At 44.9% G+C, this 26,016-nt stretch overlaps 1 protein-coding gene across 1 annotated transcript in view; it reads right to left on the bottom strand.

Annotated features, from left to right (window-relative positions):
• Window positions 1-320: 320 nt before the first annotated feature.
• Window positions 321-26,016, bottom strand: part of kif26ba (kinesin family member 26Ba) — a gene marked incomplete at both ends in the record, with an annotated part of 87,495 nt that continues 61,799 nt past the window's right edge. The window contains 23 exons of the mRNA XM_079292521.1: window positions 321-469; window positions 1,065-1,215; window positions 2,543-2,808; window positions 5,683-5,897; window positions 5,992-6,147; window positions 6,576-6,808; window positions 6,984-7,903; window positions 8,452-9,124; window positions 9,589-9,902; window positions 10,073-10,252; window positions 10,597-10,724; window positions 10,920-11,021; window positions 11,144-11,390; window positions 11,521-11,659; window positions 12,035-12,211; window positions 12,317-12,655; window positions 13,136-13,307; window positions 15,876-16,098; window positions 16,845-17,031; window positions 18,091-18,216; window positions 18,593-18,738; window positions 21,993-22,086; window positions 23,083-23,298. Coding sequence (XP_079148647.1) covers window positions 321-469; window positions 1,065-1,215; window positions 2,543-2,808; window positions 5,683-5,897; window positions 5,992-6,147; window positions 6,576-6,808; window positions 6,984-7,903; window positions 8,452-9,124; window positions 9,589-9,902; window positions 10,073-10,252; window positions 10,597-10,724; window positions 10,920-11,021; window positions 11,144-11,390; window positions 11,521-11,659; window positions 12,035-12,211; window positions 12,317-12,655; window positions 13,136-13,307; window positions 15,876-16,098; window positions 16,845-17,031; window positions 18,091-18,216; window positions 18,593-18,738; window positions 21,993-22,086; window positions 23,083-23,298 — 5,553 coding nt within the window. The remainder of the gene's footprint in view (window positions 470-1,064; window positions 1,216-2,542; window positions 2,809-5,682; window positions 5,898-5,991; window positions 6,148-6,575; window positions 6,809-6,983; window positions 7,904-8,451; window positions 9,125-9,588; window positions 9,903-10,072; window positions 10,253-10,596; window positions 10,725-10,919; window positions 11,022-11,143; window positions 11,391-11,520; window positions 11,660-12,034; window positions 12,212-12,316; window positions 12,656-13,135; window positions 13,308-15,875; window positions 16,099-16,844; window positions 17,032-18,090; window positions 18,217-18,592; window positions 18,739-21,992; window positions 22,087-23,082; window positions 23,299-26,016) is intronic.

Below are 26,016 nucleotides of genomic sequence, written 5' to 3'. Positions count from 1 at the left end.
CAAGCCCCGAGAAAAAAATAAGGACTCATCTGTCTGTTGGCCTGTTAAATATCTATCTCTGTTCTCTATTTTATCCCTCCAGCTTTTCGTCCTTCTGCCTACTTTCATCTGGAGGAGACATGAGGATGACATGCAGGATCGAGTGGTCAGTCATCCCTGTATCCCTCCTTGCAATTATCCAGTCATCTGATGAGATGTATCTGTGTGGGAGATATTTTGTAAAAGTGTTTGATTAATCGGTGAGCATATGGTCCAAAAGGTCGTCATCTAATTGAGTCCAGCTGTGTGTCGGCCTCTCCGTCCTCCAGGTCTCCATCTGTCTACCGATGTCTCGAGGACACGTCGAAGCAGGTGATCATCATGAGGTGGGCTTTGCAGAAGTTGACTCGGTTCTCCAGTTTGTCTGTCACTGTCTCCAGAGCCTCCAAATACTCCAGTGAGTCTACTTCGTAGGCCTGTTGGAGCTCGACTGACAATGGACAGACAAGCAGATATAAAGATGACACCCTTTGCTCCAACAATGCTCTATGTCATTTGTTTATGAGTATACAACCCATTTCAAAGTCTGATGGTATTCTATATTTTTCTTATTATCAACAAATTCCATGAAAAGACCAAAAACCAGCGATTCTACATGGAGCCGGCCGCCATGTTTCTACAGTAGCCCAGAGCAGCCAAACCAAGCACTGGCTCTAGATGGGGCCATTTGCGATTTCATGTTTTAGCTTCGGCCACTGTAGTTCTCCGATACACGCTATAGATATATATTATACATATTTAAGGAATGGATGTGAACAATTGTTCACTTAACAAACAAAAACAAATCCTTTGGATGAGTATTATCTACACAATCTGAATATGTTAGTGCTTTTGAATTTCAACAGGCAAGAAACCTTGCAGCTAATATGCTTGATAGCTTATGATATGGACAGCAGCATATCACGTCAATACGCTCGTAAAAATAGTCGTCTAACCTGTTGAGAACATTTGGTGTAGATTACATGATCAGGCACACACACACACAAACAAAGACACACTCCCTGATGTGGCAGACTCCTACTTACACTCGGCCGTCCATTTGTGCGGCTCCAGCATCAAGTGCTGTTTGGTTTGTTCCAGCTCCTTCTTCAGACACTGGTACTTGGCTCTGACTTCACTGATTCTCTGCTGACGGTGTTCCAACAGACGGAGCTTGGCGCTGACATACACCACCTCCTGACACACACACACACACACACACATATACAGAGAGAGAGAGAGGACAGAGAGGCAGATATGGATTTTACTCACCTTTTATTTATCTGGAGGACTCTGTTGTGAAACACATGTGGCTCTCTTTCAGCAGCAGCCTGCTTAACATTCACACAGTTGCATACATTCACACCTCATCGACCCTTCAGTGTGAACACAGCCGAGTGCTTCCGGACACTGAGCAGCTTCACTGGAGCAGTCGGGGGTTAAGTGGCTTTCTTAAGGCCTGCTGTAGGGATAATCTATATTTCATGGTTTTCTCTCCCACCCTCGCTCCCAAAGCTCACAATGCTCCCTCCTCTGAATGCACAAAGGTTGAAGAGTGGAAACCTAAAAACCTGCGCCATGCATTCATTTGCAACGATTTTATGAGTTTCACAGAAAAACTCTGTATTCTGCAAAATCTGGGGAATTTTTAATAAATTCTTAAATTATGCAACACAGAGAGAAATGGTAGATTTATTTAAAAGAAACGCTCCGTATTCATACAGAACGTAGTGCTAGTGTTGACTCATTCATTTTGTGAAAACCCTTACTTGTTTTTTCAAGTCTCTTTCCACACACGTACAGTAACTCATGTCTATTTCCTCTCGTTCTCCTCCAGCAGCAGTATCCTACAGAAGAACACTTTTTGCTTTTTAGTGTGTCCCACAAGTATTATTCATCAAATCAATTTCTTTGACATCAAGTGCAATATGGCTCCTGCCCTCTGGGCCTCTTTCTCTGCTCTTTGGCTCTCCACCTTCTTTAATTATCTCCACACATCCATCCCTCATTCTCCTTCAGCCTACCACCATACAGTACATTCTCCTCACACACTTTCTCTTTCTTTAACCATTACATGCTTTGTTTGATCCTTTTTTGTTTCTAAATACACTTCCACACTGTTTCCCTCTCTTTCTCCCTCTTTGTATGTGAATGAGATTATTTTACCCGTGGAGATTGGGGAATTTCAATCTTCTCTGTACCTGCCATGTTTGTAATTCTCACATTAAATCCTCCTTTACCTGTACAGCCGGTGAAAACAACCTGAGGTAAATCTAGACCCATCTGACTGTTGACACCCACACAATTGTGGGGAAAGCTGTGGTGTAAAATATCTTTCAAGAATGTTCACATTCTACCTGTATTTTATTTAGGATCAATGCACTTGAAGCACTTTACAAACTGAAGATTAAAATCCTAATTGTGTCTCCAGTTGTAATTGTTAAAGTGCATCACTATCAATGACGCATCATGTGGATCAGGTTTGTTTCTCCCGTGACTCAGCCGCCTCCCTTCTCTCTCTCACCTTGCCCCCTCCTTTGTCTCTCCTCTTCTGCAGTCGCTCGACATCATCGATCTCATACACCTTGATCTCAAAGGTTTCTGTCGTTGCAGTCGCGCCACGGAGGTTTGAGGGAGTTGGGGGCCCCAGTGGACCATCTACCCAGCATGCACCTGGGCTGGAGGAGGAGGAGGAAGAGGAGGTGATGGCCTGTTTGGAGGAGCGGTGAGAAGGTGAGGAGGACGAAGAGTCCAAGGTTAGTGCTGGGATCAGACGACGACGCTGCAGGCCTGAAAGAAAAAATAAGGAGGACAAAAGAAGAGTGTTACACACCGCCAGAGTTTATTATAAAGTTCCTTATTCAGTTATTGAGTGGTGTTCAATGCTAATTGTAAATGTGTCTTTCTTAAATGTTTCTAACAGTCGTGCATTGTAAAAAGTGGTGGATTTTGTCAGTGGCTGGTTTTCATCCAATTTAAAGGGAAACTCTATCCTTCAACGGACCTGATGGCCATTTCAACCATAAACTAGTGCGCCACACCACTCAAACGGCTTTAGCACGGCTTAGCTTGACACTGAACTGAGCTGAATTTACTGCACGCATCCAAAAAATAGTTAACTAGCCTACCGTAAATCAACAAATTTACATTTTTACTTTGTCAGTTCTAATTAAACAAATGGGATATAACGTCTTAATCAATGACCTTTGAAACTGTTGGTAGGCTGTAGGCTTTGGACAGAGCCAGGCTATCTGTTTCCAGTATTTATGCTAAGCTAAGCTAACGGCTGCTGGCTGTTGCCTTATATAGAACGGACAGATATGAGAGTGGTATTGATCCCTCATTTATATGACGGCAAATCAATGTCAAAATCCGCAAACGCAAATGAGATCCGCACACACACACACGCACATGTGTGTGTGCGTGTGTGTGAAGGTCCTGTGCCTGCAACTCAAACAGTGTTTTTTAGTAGCAGATTGAAAACCATCTTTATACTGCCACCTAACAGTCATGTCGGGAATGATATCCGGCCAATCAAAAGGATTGTAACCAATTCAATTTAGTGACACAGTGGTGAGTGGGTCCGCCCACTTACTGTCAAAAAGAAAAAAACACAGTGAAAGCTTTTACCAGCAGAAGAGCAGTGATAGAAGTCGTGCACCAGCAGACGTTCGTCGCCCTCAAAGGATGGTTTTCGCCTTTCAATTTTGCTCGCGTGAGAGTGATGTGAAAGCGCTGTTTGAGTTGCACGCACGGGACCTCTACACACGCGTGTGCATTGGAGCAGATTTTGACATTGACATCTAACTCTCTGCAAGGAAGCGCATCTTGCAAAATATCAAACTATGCTTTAATTTAACATGAGGATTACATGGCTTATGGGGTTACAGAGGACCTTTCGAGATGAACATGTAAACAGACAAGCTGTGTGTTAATAAATCTCTCTACAGCCATACAGGAGATAGAGCACAACTTAATTGTCCTTGCTCTCAACAGGGAACCCCTATTTGTTCACTCTTTACCATTTGCTTTGCATCAGAGTGAGTCACTCACAGAGGAAAACAGGAAGGTAGGGCATAGATATAAAAGCATAAGCTGAGGAAAGAGATCATGGGTGGTAGAGGAAAGAGAGGGATATGGATGAACAACTGGAGAGAGGCAGAAAGGAAAGGACAAAGGAAAAGTGTTGACTGATTGAAAAAGCAGAAAGGGAACTAATGCAGTGTGAAGTCAGATACAAAGTTTAGTCTCTGTTCATGAAGCTCACAGATAAGAGCAGCAGGTCACTCTAATCTGCCCACAACGCTAGAATGAACACACACATTCATACATGCACACACGCTTTGCATAGATATTGCCAGCTATGTAGGAATGAGAGTTATCTGATTCACTAGGAACTGAGGGAGAAAGTGTGACGGAGGAGGGAGAGAGTGGTGATTTTAATACGGTTGCAGCTGTCTTTTGATCTCATTGTGGCACAGGAAGGTCAAGCAGAGACATTAGTTTTTCATTAGGAAGCGGATTATAAGAGGACAGAGAAAGAATAAGGGTCCGCAGGGGGGACAATGTGCAGGGGGAGAGAGTTGGACAAATGTGGGAGAGGAATAGATGAAAAAAGACGAGGAGAGGTAGAGACATGGCATATTATTTTTTTAGATAATTATTGAATCCAATCAAATGGAAATCAAACATGAAGGGAGAGTCAACTGGAGATGTGAATAAAATTCCGGTCGCACTAACATCTTCACACATTGCTTCAGTCTGTTGCACATCTGTCTGTTGTTACTATTTTTATTCTGTCTGCCTGAATTTGGACTGAATTGTTGTATCCATCTTGAACATGTGCAACAAACAGATAATCTGTCTTCTTCTGATAGTTTGACAGTGAATGCTCTCTGAGAAGTTTGTGCTTTTAAGCAAAATTAGATGAAATCCAGACGTTATGCTGCATGGCAGAAGGGGAGCCTGCATACTCATGTATGGAAAGGGTCCAATCTTATTGTATCCACATATCCATCCTCGTGGTTAACCAGTAGAGTGTAATGTGGCGGGCACATTAGCAGCCTCTCTGTGTGCTGTTCTGGTGAATATATATTCATTACAGCCCACACCAGCAGATTCCCTTTACCATTTCACAGATGGGTGGTCAGGGTCACCTTTCCTACCTGCGAACTCCTTCTGCAGCCACAGCTTCGTTCACTTTTCCCTGACCCGTTCAGTGCTTTCTCATTTTGCTTTTTCACCGATGGATTCTCCTCATACAGGTATTTCTTGTTGTTTCTGTCAATCCTTCATTTCTTAGCATTCTATTTTGTTTTTAAAAAGCCTTAGCAGTCTTCTGATCACATTTTATCAAAGCTTTCACCTCTATAGATTTCAAAATACAAAAATCATTTATGATGCTTTTCAGCTCTAAAAGCCACAGTACGTGTGCATGCTGAAAGTGGGCAAGAAATGAATAGATATTGAGAACAGAATAAACTCAATGAGAGTGGTCATCTTTGCATGTGGCATTGGGAATGTGTTCACTGATTGAGAAGTTAATTAAAAAGTAAGCTGATCCAAAATGTATATGCCTTTCTTGTCATCCTCCATGATCCTCTAAAATCCAATGAAATGACAACGTCATATCAGCCATAGTTAGACAATAGCTTTGATTGTGACCTGTGTTGCTCCGGCTCTTCTTGCTGCTCTTGGAGCTCCGTCTGGAGGAGGTGGTGGCTGAGCTGTGCTCACTGAGGGAGTCCTGGGCGGAGGAGGTACTTCCTGTGTTCTCGCTGCTGTCTCTCAGCATGCTCTCATAGCCACTGCTGCCTCCACTGTGGTAGAACAGGGCTGTTTTCCCCATGGCTGGGGGGAGCTCGCCACTCAGTACGCTGCTGTTAGAGGCAGATCACAGTTGAAGGTAAAATCAAATGTTTTAACCAGCAAAAAATTTGATTTTGACATTTCTCAGGGACAGTGAGATCATACCTGTTGTCACTAGCATGGCCGCTGCTGCAGCGGTGTGGTTTTCTGGGAGCTGTGATCTTGCTGTAGGGTGAGGGCAGCGTTTGGACCACTGCTGTCCTCTCCTCACCCGGACCACCTCCACTACCACCTCCACTGCCACCTCCACTGCCACCTCCACTGCCACCTCCACTACCACCACCACTACCACCACCACTACCACCACTACTTCCTGCTCCAGTTCCTCCTCCACTGAGAACAGGAAAATAGGATAAATTATTACAGATTCTTTTTGGAATTGGTTTTAATGCCATTTTGTCTGTGTTAGTTAATAATGCACAGTTGAGCAGAGGGAATGAAGACCCTGATGGAGGCAAATTTCGCGACATGCACCACGAACCTTCAGGATTTAGTTATGCATGCTGTTATTGATGATATTCTTACATATCACATGAATGGTCTCTGTACTACTGCTGCCTAGAAACTGTCACTGGCGCATCATATTTATTGTCATGTAATGAACTCCATTCATATGTCATATGTATTTTTTGAATTTTGTCCTACTAAATGCCTGAAATGTAAAATGAAATAAAGTAAAACTGACTAACCTTGCCCCTCCAACTCCTCTTTCCTCTGCTGGATCTGTGCCACCTCCCTGGGCATGACTCCTGGGACGGGAGCCTGCACTTCCCTGGAGGAGCTCTGAGATTCGACCGTTGACAGCCCGGAGAGGCAGCTTGGCAGCCAGGCTTCCCCCTCGACTGCGGCTCAAAGACTGGGTCGACCAGGATCCAGAGGAAGGTCCCTGCTGCTGCAGAGGGCCCTGGACTGAGCTCTGGGGCTGAGCAAACAGATACATTGCTGAGGTGGATGTAAGGAGAAACGGAGGCCATGATGACTGGTGATGGTCTCGCAGTCTTTGTTAAAACTGCGTGGTTTGTCTAGTTTAGTCTTATGAGCTGAATCATGTTGCTGTTAAAAGTGTTCATTTACAGTAAAGAAATATTTGTTCTTACCTTTCCATTAGGAGGAAGGCTGGAGCTGCGGCTGGAAGCTTGGCTCAAAGACTTGGTGGAGAAGCTCAGAGTCTTAGTGCTGGATGCAGACAGACTCCTGGCCTTGGGACTGCTGGTCATCAGCAGCTTACTGACTGCTGAGATCTTTGACTGGGTGCTGGTTTTGGCAGGTGACTGTGGAGCGCTGCTTGGACCGGGACTGGCACTGACACTGGGGCTGCTGATGTTTCCAGTTGGAGAAGATACTGATCCAGCACGGGTGAGGCTGCGCCCAGTACGAGGCATGGTGCTGTCACCCCTCACTTCTCCTCCTCCCCCTCTCAGGCTCCCCCCTCTCTCCAGAGAGAAGCAGTCGTAGTGGTGGGAACCACTGTGGGAGCTGTGGACCCGACCCAGAGAATTGGTCCTGTTTGCGAGCTGTTCCAACTTGGCGCTGAAGAGTCTGCTGCTGTCTATGCTCGAGCCTCGTTGTCTGGTGATCCCTGCATCATCTGCCGAGATGCCCAGCAATGACACTCCGTGGCTGGGTTGGTGGAGAAGGCTGGCTGCCCTGTTCCGCTGGTCAAGGCTGGACTTCCGTATCGGTGGCAGTGGTGGAATTCCTCCCTTCTTGTGGGAGAAAAAGCCCAGCTTTACAGTTGATCCTCGGCGGTCAAGTGTGGCTCGAGGACTGCAGGGAGTTGAAGTGGTGACACCGAGATTACGGTACTCGTTTCCATTGTCCAAGCCGTCGTGGCGGTTGAGACGGTGCCAGCCGCGGGGAAGACTGGCAGTACGGTGGATATCTGGGCTGTAGATACTCGTCAGACATTCTCCCTGGGCAACAATGGCCACCATCTCACAGCCATCCACCACTCGCTTCAAGGAATCTGGAGACGACACAATCTCACCACCTGAACTAGAGCTGCCATGATCCCCACCTGGTGATGGAAGAATAGCAAATGATAAAGAACATTGACTTACTTTAAGAATCCTATCTGTTACTTTTCAACAACATTTCCCTGTTTCTTACCATCAGGCCCGGACTGTCGACTGGCCAGCTGATTGACCTGAAGTGTCTTAAAAGTGTCTGAAGTGTTTTAAAAGCAGCTATACCTTTCCGAGGTTGAGTCTTATGTTTTTAGATATTGAAAATAAAGACCTGCTCTGTTCTGTCAGGTGGATATACCCCCTCTTACTCAGAGCTACCAGAGGTTCATGATGATCAACAGAAGTCCAGTCAGAGCTCTGAAGAAAAGAATATTCATGATGGAAGTGCCGACCTCTTGAAACTGAAGACATTAGGATGCTTTTTAAGGCACTATTGTTGGGTAGTAATAATGTTATCAGATATGTTACTGGCAGGAACGGTAAACATAAAAAATATTTCAACAAAGCAGTATACTTGTGAATGCGTGGCGATTGGCATGGCCTGGTCTGATGGTAAGATTCACAGTCTGATTTATTATCCCAGTCCAACCCCACTTACAATCCCTGCAGAAGCTCCGATGGTCTCCGGTCGCAGCTCCCGCCGGACTTTTTGAATGCTCTACGTCCCTCTTCTCTGGCTTCACTTGACACACAAGCTCCCTGGACCTCCCCTCCTCCACAACACGCTTCAACCATGGGTCTTCAAAACTCATCTCACTGGAAATAGAAGCTAAAAGCGGTGCATTATATTTGCCTGGGTCTTTCATTAAGCTGGTCTTGGTAGGTGAAGAGAGGATGGTTGGTTCCTGTATAACCATGGGTTTGACACTGATGGTGGTCTTGAAGGGAGAGAGGTTACCAGGTCTTGCCAGAATTTGGATGTTAGTTTTAGCCATGGATGGAGGCAGTTTCCTCAGCCTGTCTTTGGTTGCAGTAGCCTTATTACCCCCGTTTTCTGACAGCACCACCTGTCCTTCTAGACTCCCCCTTCTCGGGCTGCCACCGTTCTCATAGGCACCCAGACTCTCCGATCCGAACGAAAGGCTCTGGTTGGGTTCGGGTTCAGCCAGGGCCTCCCCTTGCTGGCTCTGGGACTGACTGAAGCTGTGGAGAGACTGGTCAGCTTCACTGCCCATGCTCAGATCACTCATCCAGGAGGAGATGGGTGAACCACAGTTAGACATCACTGTGGAAAAGGCTTCACCTTCTAGCCGCAGCTTGGCCATGGCCACCTACAACAGGACACAATTCAATTGGGGATGACATCTTAAAATTCAAAAAACAATGATTTACACAATGATTACACGATGAACTATGAGCATTGAATTACATAAGATCCAGGCGCTGGTCAAGTAGTAAAAGAATTTATTCAAATTATGACAGCTAAAGATTATTTTGTCAAATGAAGTGTTATTGAAGATAATGAATACTGTAAATCATACGGCGATTTGAACCCAAACTTTTAATCGAAGGTATACATGTGATTGATTGATTGATAATGGACTCACTGAGTCCATTATCAATCAGATGAGACAGAATTTCACGCAAGTGACAGCCATGTCGATCTGTATTTGGTTCTGGTTCGAATATCATCATATCAGCCATATGTGTGAACATTTGCTTTAGTTTGGGACACATTTGCACATGCCAAATGATCTTAGTCACCGTAAATGCAACGTGAGTCAGTCACACTAACCTCTGCCATGGCAGCAACATCTGTAACGCCTGAGGTTGTTGCAGGACCTGCAGGCATGTGCCAATCCTCCACAGCTCCATCCTCGACAGTACTAATGAAGCAGGATGCTTGAGAGCCTGAAGCAAGGGCAGTGACGGAGCAACAATGACTTTTGAAGCTGACGATGCTCGTTGGATGACAGGCGAGGCCCTGGCTCTCCATAAGAGCTGTAACATCAAGGGTCTCCTCCCCTCCAGAAGCTACAGTGTACACCGGTTCATCCTCCCCAAGTGAGATCGGTCCAACTGCTCCTACAGAAGCTGCTGGTCCTGAGGCTGCAAGTGGAGTGTAAGAACCAGGTTACCACATTTATGTTAAGTTAGTTTCCAAGCTGTTCATATTTGTCCTCATACTTCTCTTTCTTTGTGTATGACGCATATGACCTATTTTTACATCTCAACCTCCTTTCCTTGTATAAAAATAGCAATGTTTTAGTTCAACTCACCATCCCTGTGCGTGTCCAGAGGAATCGGTGGGACGTCATCGTCACAGAGTGTCTCTGCTGATCCCAGGCTGGCAGACAGAGACTGCGCTGGCTCTCGGACTTGTGGGCTCATGCCCACCGGAGGAGTCCTGGACAGCAGGGAATCTGTGGAGGATCGACCGCTGTCTGCAGCCAAACTGTCTGCAGAATCAGAAACACACATTTGCCGTCGTATCTCATTTTGTTTTCCAAGTGCAGAACAGAAGGAAATTGGCTTCACACCATGATGCCAATTTGGAACCACTATTTTACTGATAAACTGTGCTGCGCTGTAGCGACTCAGTATGTGGTTATATTTTAAATGCCTTAAGACATTCATGTAGACTCTGTTATCGACTTTCGGCATACAACAGCAACAACATTATCTGCCAGAGGAAGATGCGTGTAAGGACTCCCAATAACAGGTTGTTCATACAACATTAAGACACAAGCAGAAGCAATACAGCACTGCATTCTAAAGCAGAAACATGTAGAAAGAAGCATACTGTCTGAGGTCAAAGCGTCTGAGGCCTGTCCGTCTTGAGCCAGAGTGTGTGAGGACAAGGGGGGTGTTGGCAGCATCACGCACTTCTGGGTGTACACTTTACACCGCTGGGAGGGGGAGGACGGAGGCCTGCAGAGGGTTACAAGGATTGAACATTACGGAGCCGGTCTTTGCTGCTGCTGCTGCCTTCTTACACATTTAGACTGTCCTTCATTGCTGCTTACGCTTAATATAGTAAAAATATAAATTATTTTTGTCTTGGTGTTTTTTTGGTGTCATTATTGTCATTATTGTCATTATTGTCCACACACATGTGTACCTTACCTGTAGTCGGAGGTTTTGGTCAGGCTGGCGATGCCGAGGCGTGGTGATCCTAAAGAGCGGGCCTTTCCCTCAGTGTTACTGCCCACATTCAGACTCTCACGGCTGTTCAGAGAGACAGTAAAGGAGACATCTTCTCAATTACAGTCAGATCCTTTCAAATGGCTAACAGCAACATATGAAAAAAAGAATTCACACCAATCATACATAACTCCTCTTGTCCTCACCCGTCTTGCAGGGAGCTCCTAGCCCTGTGCAGGGCGTTAGAGGTGATGCTGCTGCTTCCTGTAACACTCCTGGTCACTATGGGGGAACCAGAACTCTGAGCCAGGTTGTGGATCATTGTCTGAGCCAGCTCTGCCTCTTCCACCACCTCCTTGATCTCCTGTAGCTGCTGGTCATTGGTTCTCCTCCTGGAGGTTGCTGCTGCTGAGGAGGAGAACTGCACTGCACCTCCTACAGCACATGCAGAGCCTGTGGGATGTTGGACAGAACAATGTTTTTTAAATCCCTGACACCATAAAATGGGACTTGACTTGATGCTGAGTTACAGAACTACAATTGTCACACACTTATATACAGCATATTTAGTCAATGAATGAACCTGTTTTACTTTCTGTATCCAACACAGCAGCAGAGCCAGGAGCAGAAGGAGCTGAGGTTGGGACAGCTGAAGATGGACATGGCTCTTGTTTGGCACCTTGTTTGCTTGCTGGAACTTCTTCAAAGGGGAACTTTGCCACCTGAACAAAGGACAGAATGGATGAAAACGAGAAATAGAACAGAGTCCTGTGCAAAATACGTTAACAATGAAAAGGTAATGCCTTTTCAAATGCGTTTTTGAAACACAGTTGGAAGCACATGCTTATTGAAAGGCATAGAAAATGAACCCCACTAACGCAAGCTGTGACAGCAAGAAAAAGGTTATGCAGATACTGTACATGCAGAAAATACTAAACAGATACAAACAAAACCCTTTTTCCATTTGAATAGATAGTGTTTAACTTGTCAAACAACCCATCAAATGTAAAGACAGCATCTCTTTCTCTTCTCTGTTGTATTTAGTTGTTTTTCTTTTTAATAATAAAAAAAAAGAAATGACAGAAAACTCAAATCACCTCCTCGCTGCCATCAAAGCAGTCCAGTCTCTCCTGCAGCTCAGCAAAGGTGTTGCATTTCAGGCACTCGGCTCTTTCCTCTGGGACAGGGGCCAACGGCTGCCCGAGCAGTGACTGAGGGGGCTGAGACAGAGGCTGAGAGAGGACACTGGGCTGGTCTTCTGGCTGAGACTGCACCTGTTGGAACAGAAATCATGAGTGAGTTGCATCAAATATTATTCAGATCACTGCAGATTGTCTAAATATTATATTTACACTAAAATGTAAATATATTTGAACTACCTTGTTCTGGGCTCCAGCCGCCTGACTTTGACTTTGTGTTTGATGCTGTTCTGACGTTTTACCTCGAAGCAAAGCAGGAATAATTGGTACAAATTCCGGTGGTCCCTCGTTGTCCGTAAGCTCTTTATCTGACACTGCAGCCCCATTCGGGCCCACGTAGATCACCGTGTCACATGACTGCTCGCTGCTCGAATATTCGTCAGGGTCACTGGACAGTCGCAGCAACGGAAGGTCAGAGTCGGTGTCACCTCGGTGATGGAAAGGTCGCAGATGGGTCGGACGACGCATGCGGCCCTCCTCGCAGGAGCTCTCTCCTCCAGAGGAGCTGGAGGTGTATTGCTGAGGAGGGATAGCGACAAGCAAGCAAGAGGCAGAGGTGGTGGTGAGAGAGAAATATTCCCTTTTTAGATTTGCAGAGCATCATTTTTTTTTTCATTTAATTGGCAGTTCACACCGGAGAGAGATGGAATAGAGAAAGAAAAAGATGACATGCACTCGAATCCTGGACATGCAGCTTAGCCAAGTAACAGATTTAAGATAAGAACTTCAATTTAATTTACTTATTCCTATTTCTATCACAAACTGGCACTTTCATGTGTCAACTGGCTTCAGTTTTATTTATATTTATTTATATTTTTAGAGCTCTAAAGCCCTCACCGCGTTTTCTTCAGCCTAACAGTTTTGAAATAAGTGATCATGAAAGGTGAAAGATGAGAGAAGGTGACAGCAGCACATGTGGTGCACGCAGTGACTTTATCTTGAACTTAATATCCCTAAAGTTTCAGTTTCATGAAGCATTAAGGTTTGACTAAAACTCACCACTGTGACTTTAGTTTTCTTCTTTTTCATGCGGAGGACACGGGAAGCAATCTGGATGGTTGAAAGGGTTTCTGAGAAATCTCTGGGTGAGGCAGAGATGTGAGCAATCATGGTGGTCCGGCAGTTCATGTTGCCTAGCGACTCCCTTAGCAACATCGTCAGTTTGCTGTCCCTAGTAACAGACACACGCCGAGATGTGAGCTCTAAATGCACTTTGGAAATGCACACAGTTCCTCTAACAGACACCCACACACATGTATGACATTTGACAAAGGATTATTAATAGCTCGGCTTTGTTACAGTCTATGTAATAATGACACCAGGCTAGCATATTCATATAAGTGAAATGAAGATTCAAAAGGCAAAGTCAATGGTAGTTGTTGATTATGTCTATTGATCAACGCTGCTTAAACACATGATAGTTTGCTATCCAAGGCTAAAGCTAACACAGTCTTAAAAGAAGCACTCTGGATATTATGAAACCCAATATTGGGAGATGATCTATCTCCCAGAGAGATTACACGAGCAGATGGGAGAGTAAAAGTAGGCTGTGTGTTAAAGAAACTACTTTCTCCTGGGTGGGCTACTGCAATCATTCATTGCCTTTTGTGTGTGTGTGCGTGTGCGTGTGCGTGTGCGTGTGCGTGTGCGTGTGTGTGTGTGTGTGTGTGTGTGTGTGTGTGTGTGTGTGTGTGGAGGCCTGCAGGCCTGCAGGCTGATGGTGAGTAAAGCTCCTCTGTGGCCCAATACCTCACGCTGCTGTCCCCCTTCTCTAAAAACACAGCCTGCAGGCACGTCTCACACACGTATGTGCACATCCTCACAGATACACACACACACACACATATGTATACACTCCTATCTTGACCTCCTCTTTCTCGTTCATGCTTCTCTCCTCTCTTTTCTCCTTTCTTAGTTTGCTGCCACAGGCTTCAACAAACCCTCGTCTCTCTCCCACCTAGATCTTTCTCTATCTCGATATCGCTCCCCGAGATTAATGCAAGTAAATTCATGACTCATGAAGTAACCATTTGCATGTTAATTGAAGTGCTGGGGATGTTGAATGAGATCTAACCTCTCAGTCTGTGCTAAATGTATTACCCTTTTCTTTTCTACCAGGGAAGACTACTGTATGTAGCATGATGCTCTCTTTGATTAAAACTAGCCTATAATGAAAGCAGCTTCTAAGTTCATAGTTCACCATTATTAGACACTAATATTGAGCAGCACAAATAAAGAAGCCACATTGCAAACACGCTCACTCACAGCTTGTATACTTATGTATGACTGAGCGAATAAAGTAAGGCAATCTAGACTTTCCTGAAGTGCGCTGGAATTTCTATGCTTATATTGCTAATATTAGCAATTGCAATGGTCAAACGGGATATTGGATATCTGATAGCAAATCAGATGGAAGTGGTGGGATTGTGGACAAGGAGCTTCAGACAGCCCCTGATGAGAAAGGTTTAAGTTTAGTGAACGTGAGAAGAGCCTTTAAATCTACATGAGCATGAACCGCCATACGTCTGTCACGCTGAGATGCTTCGATTCATGTCTGGACAAGAGCCAAAATCTTGATTTTGTGGTACCAGGCGACTGTCTGCCCTTTTTAATTGAACTGGGAAGCTATATACACATGACAACGTCTCCTAATCAACTGGGATGGAATCACTGGTTACCTAGCAACAGCACTGAACAGGACTGGGATTATAAGAACAGGATGGGACCCCATCCCAAAAGTATTGAAGCACTGGGAGACTGTCACGGCCTTCATGTGATGAAAGGATTGGAGCAGATTTCTTGGGCTCAAACTAGATTTATGCACATTTTTAGTTGAGTCATTTCTTCCAATATTTTCACATCACAAGAAAGACTTCTTTAGTCCAGACTGAAACATCTCAGCAACGACGACTGGATGGTTGAAGTGGAAGTTATCCACGATCACCACTGACATCCCCGTCAGCTCGTGCTCCAAAGCCTTTGCTCAGTCATTTGTGATTCTGTGGTGAGCGTTATGTTGAGGATCCTTGGTTCTAGAGAAGTGGCAGTAACACTGCATACATTTGCTAAACCAGTCCAAATCCCCTGACAATCCGACAACACTCCGAGTCATCAGTGCCAAACCAGACTCAGCACAGCTTTGCTTGCAGCTTCGGTGTTAGGTAGCGTAGCAGGTTGTTTTGCAATGTAAATGCAAAAGTCTGAGATATAATTAACCCAGCAAGACGCACAGAGCTACAAAGCCCTTAAGGAGAGTGGAATAGCAAGAGGGAAGGTGGGAAGAAAAGGTAAAATGAGGACATTTACAGTTTGGTCCATCACCTGTACACTGCCTGAGCATGCCAATTGTTACGACAGCAATTATTGTTTTTTCCCTGTTACATGTATTTTTATTCTATTACTGTTTTAGTCTAAGGTCTCTGACTGTGCTATCTCTCCATTTCTCCTCTGTCTCTCTCCTTTGCTCTCAGTTAACCAGCAAAATGAATTTGATGAATATGTAACAGCAGCTGTTGTTGTTTATAGCATTAAGTCCCCAAATCCTGAAGCAACTTAAGAGATCTCTCGTATACTTTCCTCTCTTACTCTCCTCACCAAAACATCCTGCTTTCCTCCTCATTTCACCTCTCCACACTTCTTTCTCCAATTGTTTTCTACCTCAATTTCTTCTCCTTACTTTATTAAAAGCAACTTTGCTCCTCTCCTCTCCTCACACATACACGTGCACACACCACCTTACTTGTATGGGATGTGCTTGCTCCCGTTGACCAGGGCCAGGATCACGTTGCCGAGGGCAGATAGAGAAAGGCACAGAGGGGCCGAACTGGGCAAAGAGTTCTCCCTGCTTTTCACACCTCCTCCTGCTCCTCCTCCTCCTCCTCCTCCTCCTCCTCCTCCTCCAAGTACTTTGAGATCACAACTGCCCAAGTCCAGCAGGTGGAGGCGACTGCGACCTCCTGACACTTGCAAAGTGAGAACATTTGTCAAAAATGGGGGAGGAAAGATGGAGGAGGGTAAGGGGTACGGATACAAAACTAAAGTACCCCTATCTATATCATTAAAAGAACTATTTCTGTGGTGGTATGTTTAGGAGTATAGACCGGTTTGAAAGTGTACAACTATTGAATGTACCCCTCAATATATCACAGGAATGTGTACTAACATGTACACATAGCACATAGTGAATTGAAAACTTTGTTCTCTGAAGGTTAATACAGTGAAAAATGAATTAAAAGAACTTATGTAAACATGACTGAAGACATGTTGTGTTCCCACATTAGTGGTTTACGTCATCCTCAAATATCCTCATTGTCTGCATGTGATACATACACATGTGTGATGTGAATCAATCTGAAGAAAGAATCTATTTCAGGATCATACAGTCTGTGACAGGTATGTGCATTATTTATCCATAGTGACGATAAATAAATACATTGATCTGTCAATCGTTGTTGTGGACACTCGTCTTGCTTTGTCTTCCACGTGGTGAAGCAATATTCCAATCGTAAACCGCACGTTTGCGGCTGCTTTTATTCTAATAGGATTATCAGATGTGGGACTCAGAGCAGGCACCGTGTAATGTGATTTGAACAGTACTGATACTGTAGTATCTGCAGCAGTAGAAGTAGTGATTGTTTGTTGTTTTTAACATTGCAGTTATGTTAATCTTTTTATTTTTACTTTTGTTATTCGAACAAATTGTACTTACTTCCTCCTTTGCCTGTCTTTTCCATGCGGTACTGGTATATGTGTAATGTGAACAGCATGTGTGAGTTTCTGTGTTCTTCTTCGGTGGTGTTGGGGCGTTGGCTACTGTGGCGAGCTGCTATGGCTGCATCCAGGAACCAGGCTGCCTTCTCTGGGGTCGGAGCACGCAGTTCAGACTGGTTCTGGAGCTGGAAGATGTGTGGGAGGAGGAAGGTTGTGCGAATATAAAAAAGGAGCCAGACAAGAGGGAGGGTACAATTTAATCTTAGCTAAAGCTCGATTTTCCTTCCAAGAAACACAAATAATACTGATACACTGATTGATTGGCATAGTCAAATAAAGCATTTTCTAATTTGTCTGCAGGTATTGGGGACAGAGATAGAGAGAATGCAGAGGTGAGAACGAGAGACGGACATGAGTGTGTGTGTGTGTGTGTGTGTGTGAGTGTGTGTGTGTGTGTGTGTGTGTGGTACTGCGGATATCATTACCGATGAGATTATGTCAGATTAGTTAAGGATTACACAGCTGTTCTTGTCTCAGACCCTATAATCCTATAAAACATGAAACTGCAGCTCAACACACACACACACACACACACACACACACACACACACACGTCACCCTCTGTCACTCAGTTGTTTATGGCGCTCTTCTACATACGCACATTCAGACTGCTATGTGGTTACTAACCTAAAACGAACGACAATGACATTAATCATAATGGTTATTACATTTAGTGCCATGTAAGTAGCCCTTTGTTGTCTGAGTCACGCTCATCAAAAATGTCACCTAAAGCATAACCAATTAAAGAAAAAGCTTGAATATATTGAACAATATCATTTTTTTTGTCGTTTTTCCATTTTTGTCTGCGTCATTGAGTCTTTTGCACTTGTTCTTCTTTGATTCCGTCAGAGTGTATTTTTTAGTAACACAGCTATTTCTGGACCTGGTGTTTTAAAAGATGCCTGGTTTATTTTGACACTAATAGCATACGAAAGCTCTCATATTGTATCTGCTGCTCTAAGGTGAGCATGACCAAGCTTGCACATGCCACATAAGCTAAGACAACATAGCCTGAGGCTAAAAAAAACAATGGTAAAGCATATTGATAACAAGGCCCAAGGCTGTTCATACACACACTTGCAGGATTTAATGTACAGAATACACGTTGCATAAACGAATGCTCCCGTCAGCTGCAGTATGTTTAAATGCATGCATGTTTTTGTGCGTGTGTGTCTGTAAATTACCTGCATGCCACAGATGGGGTCCTCAAAAAGGTAGACTCCAGGTGACTGTCCATCCTGTCCATCCTGTAAGCTGCCTGTGGCGACTTCAGACAGCAAGTCTTTAAGGTTCTCCTCTTTTCCCCAAACCTACACACACACACACACACACACGCACACCAGTTGACGAATAGTAGACATCACTTTGTCTTTTATTTTCTGGCAAAATCCTTTCCCAAATTGATTTTGACTAATTGTGGTCAAAGCATTTTCATCGTGAGAGTCCGGTCTTTATTAAAACCTTGTCAGAGAGAAGTCATTACTTGTGATGGCAAGTCAAGAGTTAAAAACATAACATTTAGGCAACTGTTGTCTGATATGACACTGCCAGTACCCCAGCTACTGCCACTACAACTTAGAAAAAAAACAGTTAGTAACCTCCTTTCCCAAATGTCTGTATCAGTAATAGCACCTGTGAAACTCTGCAAGCAATGTCGGAAATTGAGGTCTCGCCAGTAACACTGACCTCGACTGCAGAGACACGGACAGAGAAGCGTGCTCCTGTTTTCTCCTTCCTCTCATTGATGAGCTTAAACAACCAGGAGATGGCACAGGGGATTATACCCAGAGTCTGGAGAGAGTCATCACGGCCAATCATGGTGTAGGATTTACCTGGAAGAGACGGACAGAAAAATGAAATAGGGGAAGTGTGAATGGAAAAAAAGATGAATTTATCAAAAAAGAACATCATCAAAAAAGACTTCAAGGGAGAAAGGTGCTTTGTATGAATAGATGTGTGTCTGTTTGCGTGTCTGAACATGCATGTGCACACGGGGCCTCTAGATCTGTCCCTTTGAGCAGCAAACCCCCCCACACACACACCTGCTCTGACTCTCAGGAGTTGGAGATCAAACACACACGTAAACAAAGCCATATGTCGCACCCAACAATCAAACCGACACGAACATTTACACATGAACAGAGGACATCAAAAGCCTGACTCGTGTGACGCAGGGTAGAGAAACAAATGTGCTCAGATTTGTTCAGCGACAGCGTGGTGGGTCGGTTGTCAGCTACATTGTAATTTTACATTGTTCACGCTAAATGTCTCCTGGAGCGATTAAACTTACTGTCAAAACAAAGATGCATTTCATGATTTGTCACAAAAATGTTTGGAGAACTAGTGAAGAAAATAGAAAACCTGATCAACACAAAGGGTTGTACCATCGCATTGTTCATACGCGTTGAATGAGATCCTTCTAAGTTCACACAAGCACAATGTCAGACTCCTCCAGATAAAACCTCAAAATGATGTGAATGAAATGTTAAAGAATGCATTAAATTCAGCTATCAGCTGCAACAAAAAAGCAACACTGGGTCATTAATTTAGATTTAACCGATTTACCAGTTGATTTCTTTTGATTTAACAAATCTGACTCCCTCAGTGGCTCTATGTAGCACCGCTACATAACCACAAAGCACCTCCTTTCTCTGTCTAGCCTGTGGACTGTGTATATGTGAGAGAGCCTTGAATTACACATCGACGTGAGTAGATGTGTTTCCTTCTGTTCTGTGTACCACAGGCTGTCAATACACGGTCAGCTAGCTGACTGTTTCACTGACTAACGCTGCAACATAGTGACTCTTCGCTGCAGGGGATGAAGCAGTGTGTGTGTGTGTGTCCATGTCTGTGAAGATGATCTATATTCCCGGCAATTGGGATCATCAAACAGAGCTGCTGAGGCTGTCAGAGAGAAAGTGAACAGGGTGAGAATGTGTGAGAGAAGAAGACAGCACTGTATCATCAGTTCAAAGACTCGCACACTCGAGCTTACAACACACACACACACACACACACACACACACACACACACACACACACACACACACACACACACACACACACTTCATTACTAAAGGATGATCCATCCAAAGCCAATAATCACATAACCAATATCATAATCCATCAGAGGATTCAATTACATTCCTGAAGTTCATCCATTTATTTCAGTATCATTTTCCCAATTCAATGAAAACCTGGTTGCTCTTTGTGAAAGTGTGTATGTGTGTAGATGAGTCCACTTGTGTGCGTCTGATTACCCATATGCGTCTACAGCCAAGGGCCACAGGGCCGAAGATAAATGCTCATTGTGTTACTTTCCCCATTTTAATTAGGAAAAAGGTAATGCCATTATAATCCAGCCTCATTAAGATCTTTGGCAAGAATTATCTCCTCTGCTGCTACCAGACTGCAGCAGCCGTTTAATCCGAAAGCAGCAATGTCAGAGCCTCTCTGCATCATTAATGTAACAGTAAAATTGATCGAAAGAGCAAACTGTCTATGATGGATCATATAAAAGAGCTTCCGGTACTAAAGCCAAGAAATTCAGTTATGCCTGTCATCCAACACGATCAAACACTGACAATAAGAGGTCTGTTTTGGGGGCGTGTTTGCCACATTGGTTCCAGTCATATTACACACTATGAATCATCATCATGAATCATGACAGCCATGTGTCAACATTTGAAAGCTGAATGACAACATGTAAACATGGTGAGATACAAAACACTGATCGAGACAGGCGGTGTGATGTGTACATGTTGGGTTAGTATCTTGGGAGAACCCTGGTGATTATGTGTGCATCTGTTTGTTTGATCTTTCCTCTTTGAGGCAGAAGTGGGCAGGTTCTCCTCTCTGCCCACTCTTTAGCATTCTTGTATGAAAGTGAGGACCTGAAGATACAAAAAGCCTGATTTAAAGGACACTTTATTCCAACTTAGGTCTCATTTTCACATGTGGCCATCTTTATTATTCCAAGCTAAGCTTTGACTTACGTTGCTGGCCACACTACAAATGTGTTAAAGCCTTTTTATTGTCTTTGTATGTATTTTACAGTGTACCATGCTCCAAGGAACAGCGCTCGACCGTGAGGTGATTGTGGCATAGTGGCAGCTTCTGGTATTGCAGTACCTCGTGACACTCCTGATTAAGTGCTTCAAATAATAATATATTTGGAGGCAAAGCTGGGGTGTTATCGCATCTCTAGTTAATGTGTCTAAACTGCTAGCTTTTTCTTTTTACAACCTCGTGCTTCTTGCCCCATTGGACTCGTTTGCATGGTCCCTTTCTCAGCAATTACTCTAACGATGTAAATATCTACAACTTACAATCAAAATACTTCTTCATAACTAATTTATAAACAAGTTTAATTTTACAACTGATCTGGCAAGGGATTAAAATCCCTGCAGCACAATTAGGAAACACAGCGGTTTGCATGTTGGTTTTTACGTAGGAATTCATTGCTGTTTCAGGAAATGCATGGTCGTTAACACAGAAGTGTTCCCTGCTGAACTGCCAAATTCAAATTCTCTGCTTTCTTCCACTGCCAGCAGCTCAAGGGGACTTAGGGACTCCAACTGGCTGTATGAAGATCACAAGCCAAGAAGGGTAATGCTGCTTGCATGTACAGGGATACACACAACAAGGGGTGGACCCAGGGTGGAAGAACATCTGTGTGTGTGTGTGTGTGTGTGTGTGTGTGTGTGTGTGTGTGTGTGTGTGTGTGTGTGTGTGTGTGTGTGTGTGTGTGTGTGTGTGTGTGTGTGTGTGTGTGTGTGTGTGTGTTCAGGCGTGTTGCAGTAAGGGGTCCTGACCCTTTTTAAGACAACTTCTCTAAAAAACAGCTTCGGAAGGATTACAGAGAGAGAAAAGAAGACAGAAACACAGACGGAGCAGACTGAGAATGCTTTCAGCGTCAGCAGACACTAACCCTCTTCTTTCTGCCTCTGATAGATGAGAGCCAGTGGAGAGAGACAGCCAAATGAAAGACTGACACACTGACGGTCAGACACACTCACACTAATGATGACTCACGAGCCACACATGCTCTGATTTTGTAGTCTGCACGCATGTGTGTGACAGTTACCAAGTTTGGAGTGTCCAAAGCAGAAGACACAGCCATCTGCTCCGTTCACCACCGACTGAATCACCTCTGCAACCGTTCCCGCGCACACCTCCGCCTAGCAACAGGCAGACAGAAGAGATGAAGGAAGAGGGTCAAGAAAAGCATAAATACCTGAACGCATAGAAGACGTGGAAGGGAAGAATTCTGTTGTTCCAACTTGTGAGCATTTGTGCATTTTTCCAAGATACACGTTACTCCTACTGATAGCATTTTAGTCACACCGCATGCATTACTATTAATCCTAAAATGTCTATTTTCATTTTACATTTGTAGTTTGGTTGACTAGTGAAACCAAATAAAACAAAACAGTGTTCAGCTCCTTAAGGATATGTTTATTTGACAGTTAGCTTAGCTTAACATAAAACTGGCAGCAGGGAGAAACATCGGCTAGCCTGGCTCTATCCAACAAAATACACCTACCAGCACAAGTAAAGCGTACACATCAACAAATAGAAATGTAAAAACAACAGCTTGTTTTGTTGCATGCTGGAAACATTTGTTGGCCGGCCGCAGAGACTTCCTGGTGCTGGTAACTGGATTTTCTTTAACTTTGGGCAGAGCCAGGCTAGCTGTTTGCTCTTGCTTTGAAACTGCAAAGCCAGGCTAACCAGCTGCAGGCTGTGACTTCATACTTAGCTCTCAGACACGAGAGAGCTATCGATCTTCTCATCTAACTCTCGACAAGAGAGTCAATAAGTGTATTCCCCAAAATGTCAAGATGCGCCGTCAATATTGGATTTTATTTAGATGGAAGTGCCACCTATGGGGGCTTTGCAGCCAGTTGTCACCAGTCTGTTGACACTTCTGTAGATTGTTTTAAGTAAAGTAACTATTTTTAGCAGAAAGTCAGAAATTTCAACTATCTCCTGCTCGAAACTACATCTTGAAGGCTGATCCACTCAGCGACCCACTATGGCATTATGTGTGGCATAAGTCCAGCGTTTTGTGTATATTTGTCATTATTTTTATAAAAAGTTGTCTTTCCGCGATGGTCATGGCAGGTTTTATATAAAAATCCTTTGCTTTTAAAACTCATCATCTTTTCTCTTACCTGTGATGCATCAGGAGGGAAAGCAGCATCAAAGGTGAACATCTTTGGAGGGACCTGATTGGCTCCCGCCTTTTTCTGGGAGGCAGCGCTTGTTGTCTGATTGGCTGAGGGGTCCATGATGGTGATCTGTTTCTTCCTGGGATCCACTTTAAGGAAGGAACTGGACTCAGCTGCGTCCGACTGAGACACTGGGCACACACGAACCATCACTTTCACCTGAGGGAAAGACACAGAAAACATACGAGTGAAACAACAGAGTATTATAGATACAAAACGGACAAAGACAACTGCAACGTTATCCCTCACAAACACCCGGATGCAGAATTGAAAGAGAAATTCCTCCCAATAAAAGGATTCACACAACCTTCATGCAGCACGGGTAGGTTTTGTCCTTTTTCTCTAAAAAATTTAATTATTTCTGGTCTGATTATTTACAAAGCAGTGAAATGAGACTGTAATCAATAAAGAATAAAAAATACTAAGAGTTAAGTAAAAGTGAGTTTCTGGTGGTTTTCTTTGTCACTTCAGCCACGTTGGCGTCGCTGCTTACCCACTCACACTTTCAGGGCACTGAAAGATTTTCAGAAAAAAACCTACGCAACTGGAAACTATGAACAGATTTGATCATACTGAGGGATTGTTGCTAGAAGGCATATGAACTCATCTGTGCCTCGACAAGACTCCCAAAAAAGTCACAACATTCCTCTTTTTATTTTCTTTTAAGACTTACATGAAGACTTCCTACCCCTCCTTTACCTGTCACTCTTTCATTATCACTTGTTCTTCTAACTCCCGTCCTTTTTTTTATCCTCACCCCTCCCGTCTAGCTTCACCTCGCTGCCACATATCAAAAGCCTGAAGTGCAGGATTCTGATTTGAGCTTTCTCTCCTCCTCTCACTCCCACTCCTGTCATAAACTGTTAGCAGCCACAATTTACCGCCTGACAGCTGCTGTTGTTTTCTTTGATATCAGAGGACGCAAAATGCTGCGTCATCGAATCTGAGTGAGCTCCAGAGCATTTTAACATACAAACAACCTTTTCTCTGTTAGTTAAAGATGTTTCAAAAGTTTGAGGTACTTTCCAACAGTTTATTTTTGCTCTCTTGATCCTCCTCTGGCTCATCTGGGTGAATTATACTTTGTCTCTCTCTCACTCTTTTCATCTCTCACTGCCTTTATCACGATTTGATTTAGTTCGGCTGTTTTTCCCCTCTATGTTTGTCACTACCTTACTGCAACAAGCTTCATGATTAGCCATGCGATTTACCTCAGATTTTCCCTTCTGACAATTGGGAGAGAGGCTTGGGTAAAGAAGATGAATGGAGCAGGATGCCAGATGCAATGAAAGCTTTATGGATTAAGTCTTAACCACACCAACTGTCTCAGAGAATGATCATCAAATTAGGCAACAACAAACAAACACAATGTACCGACATGCAATCACTCCGGCGTGACGCCAACGACCGCGACGCCACCTCGCACCCCGAGGCTCCGCCCCCAACCCACAAGTTCCGGGTTGCCAGGTCGCAGCGCCTCACCTCTCATCCCCCTCCACCACCACCAAGAAAAGAGAGAAGAAAGGGAAAAGAGAGTCGACGCAACAAAGCACACCGTGCAAACTCATGTAAACCTTCCCAAAGTCACGTCAGGCACCAGGTAAGTCCTGGCACCGGGTTGCCAGGTTCCCTCTCCTCTGCCCCCCTCTTTAAGTCCTGGCACCGGGTTGCCAGGTTCCCTTTCCTCTGTCCCCTAAGCCGCTTTCCTACTTCACATACTCTTCCCACTAGGCGGATTCCTGGCACCGGGTTGCCAGGTCCTCTTGCCTCTGTCCCCCTCTTTAAGTCCTCGCACCGGGCTGCCAGCCTCCCTCTCCCCCGTCCCCCTCCCCCATCCTGCTTTTCCTACTACGCATACTCTTCCCACTAGGCAGATTCCAGGCACCGGGTTGCCAGGTCTTCTTGCCTCTGTCCCCCCCTAAGTCCTGGCACCGGGTTGCCAGGTTCCCTCTCTGTCCCCCTCCCCCGTTCCGCTTTTCCTACTATGCAGATTCCCGGCACCGGGTTGCCAGGTCTTCTTGCCTCTGTCCCCCTCTCTAAGCTGTCCCCCTCTCTAAACCGCAACAACGCCACCACCGAACGCAGCACTCAACAATGAACTGCAACAACGGCACGCAGGACGCCAGCGCCCCCCAGCAACCACAGCAACTTGCCGGGACACTGGGCACCGGGATGCCAGGGACCCCACCCCGCCCACTTCCAGCGGGGGACCCACACAATTGGCCAACAGCGATGCCGCTCCCTCCGCCGTCTTTTGGGGGGTTTCCACGACTGACGACATTGCCGTAGACCAGCCTCGGATCTCCCAAGCAGACGCCAAGTCGTTCCCCCCCCCCCCATGCTACGAAACCGGACCCATAGTAGCCACAGCCATCACACGGGGCCGCGGATGGGCCAGCATGTCGATTCCTTGAACTCCCGACAACCAGCAGTCGGTTACCCAATCATCAAATGACGCTGCGACACCCGTCCGCCAAGGGCGCGTCCTCGAGGCAGCTCACGTCTGGGCCACCGCCATGCCATGGCTTCTCGGTTCCCATTCCAGAAGTTTAGCCCTCCTGCAGACACCCGGCCAACATCGGTTCGGACATATCCAACGCCGTCTTTAGACCCACAAATCCCCACTCGATCTTGCCGACCAGCGCACAGGCTTATTTTGGGGGTCTGCAAGGCCCGGGAGCCGCAGTGGATCCGCAGCTAAGCCTCCCCCAAACCGCACCAGGCTAAATCTCCATCAACCATTCCGCAACACTCCAAACAACCAACACTCCAAACAACCGACGAAGGCTTGCTCTGGCCGAGGTGGGGGCCTAAGCTAGTGAATTGGAGATAAACTTAGCTGAATTTCAGGAGCAGGACCACACCTCAGCCACTCGC

Source organism: Melanostigma gelatinosum (genome assembly GCF_949748355.1).
Source record: "Melanostigma gelatinosum genome assembly, chromosome: 2".
In the NCBI taxonomy this organism is placed as follows: Eukaryota; Metazoa; Chordata; class Actinopteri; order Perciformes; family Zoarcidae; genus Melanostigma; species Melanostigma gelatinosum.
Note: the sequence above shows the minus strand (reverse complement) of the source record. Positions and strands in the feature narration are given on the sequence as shown.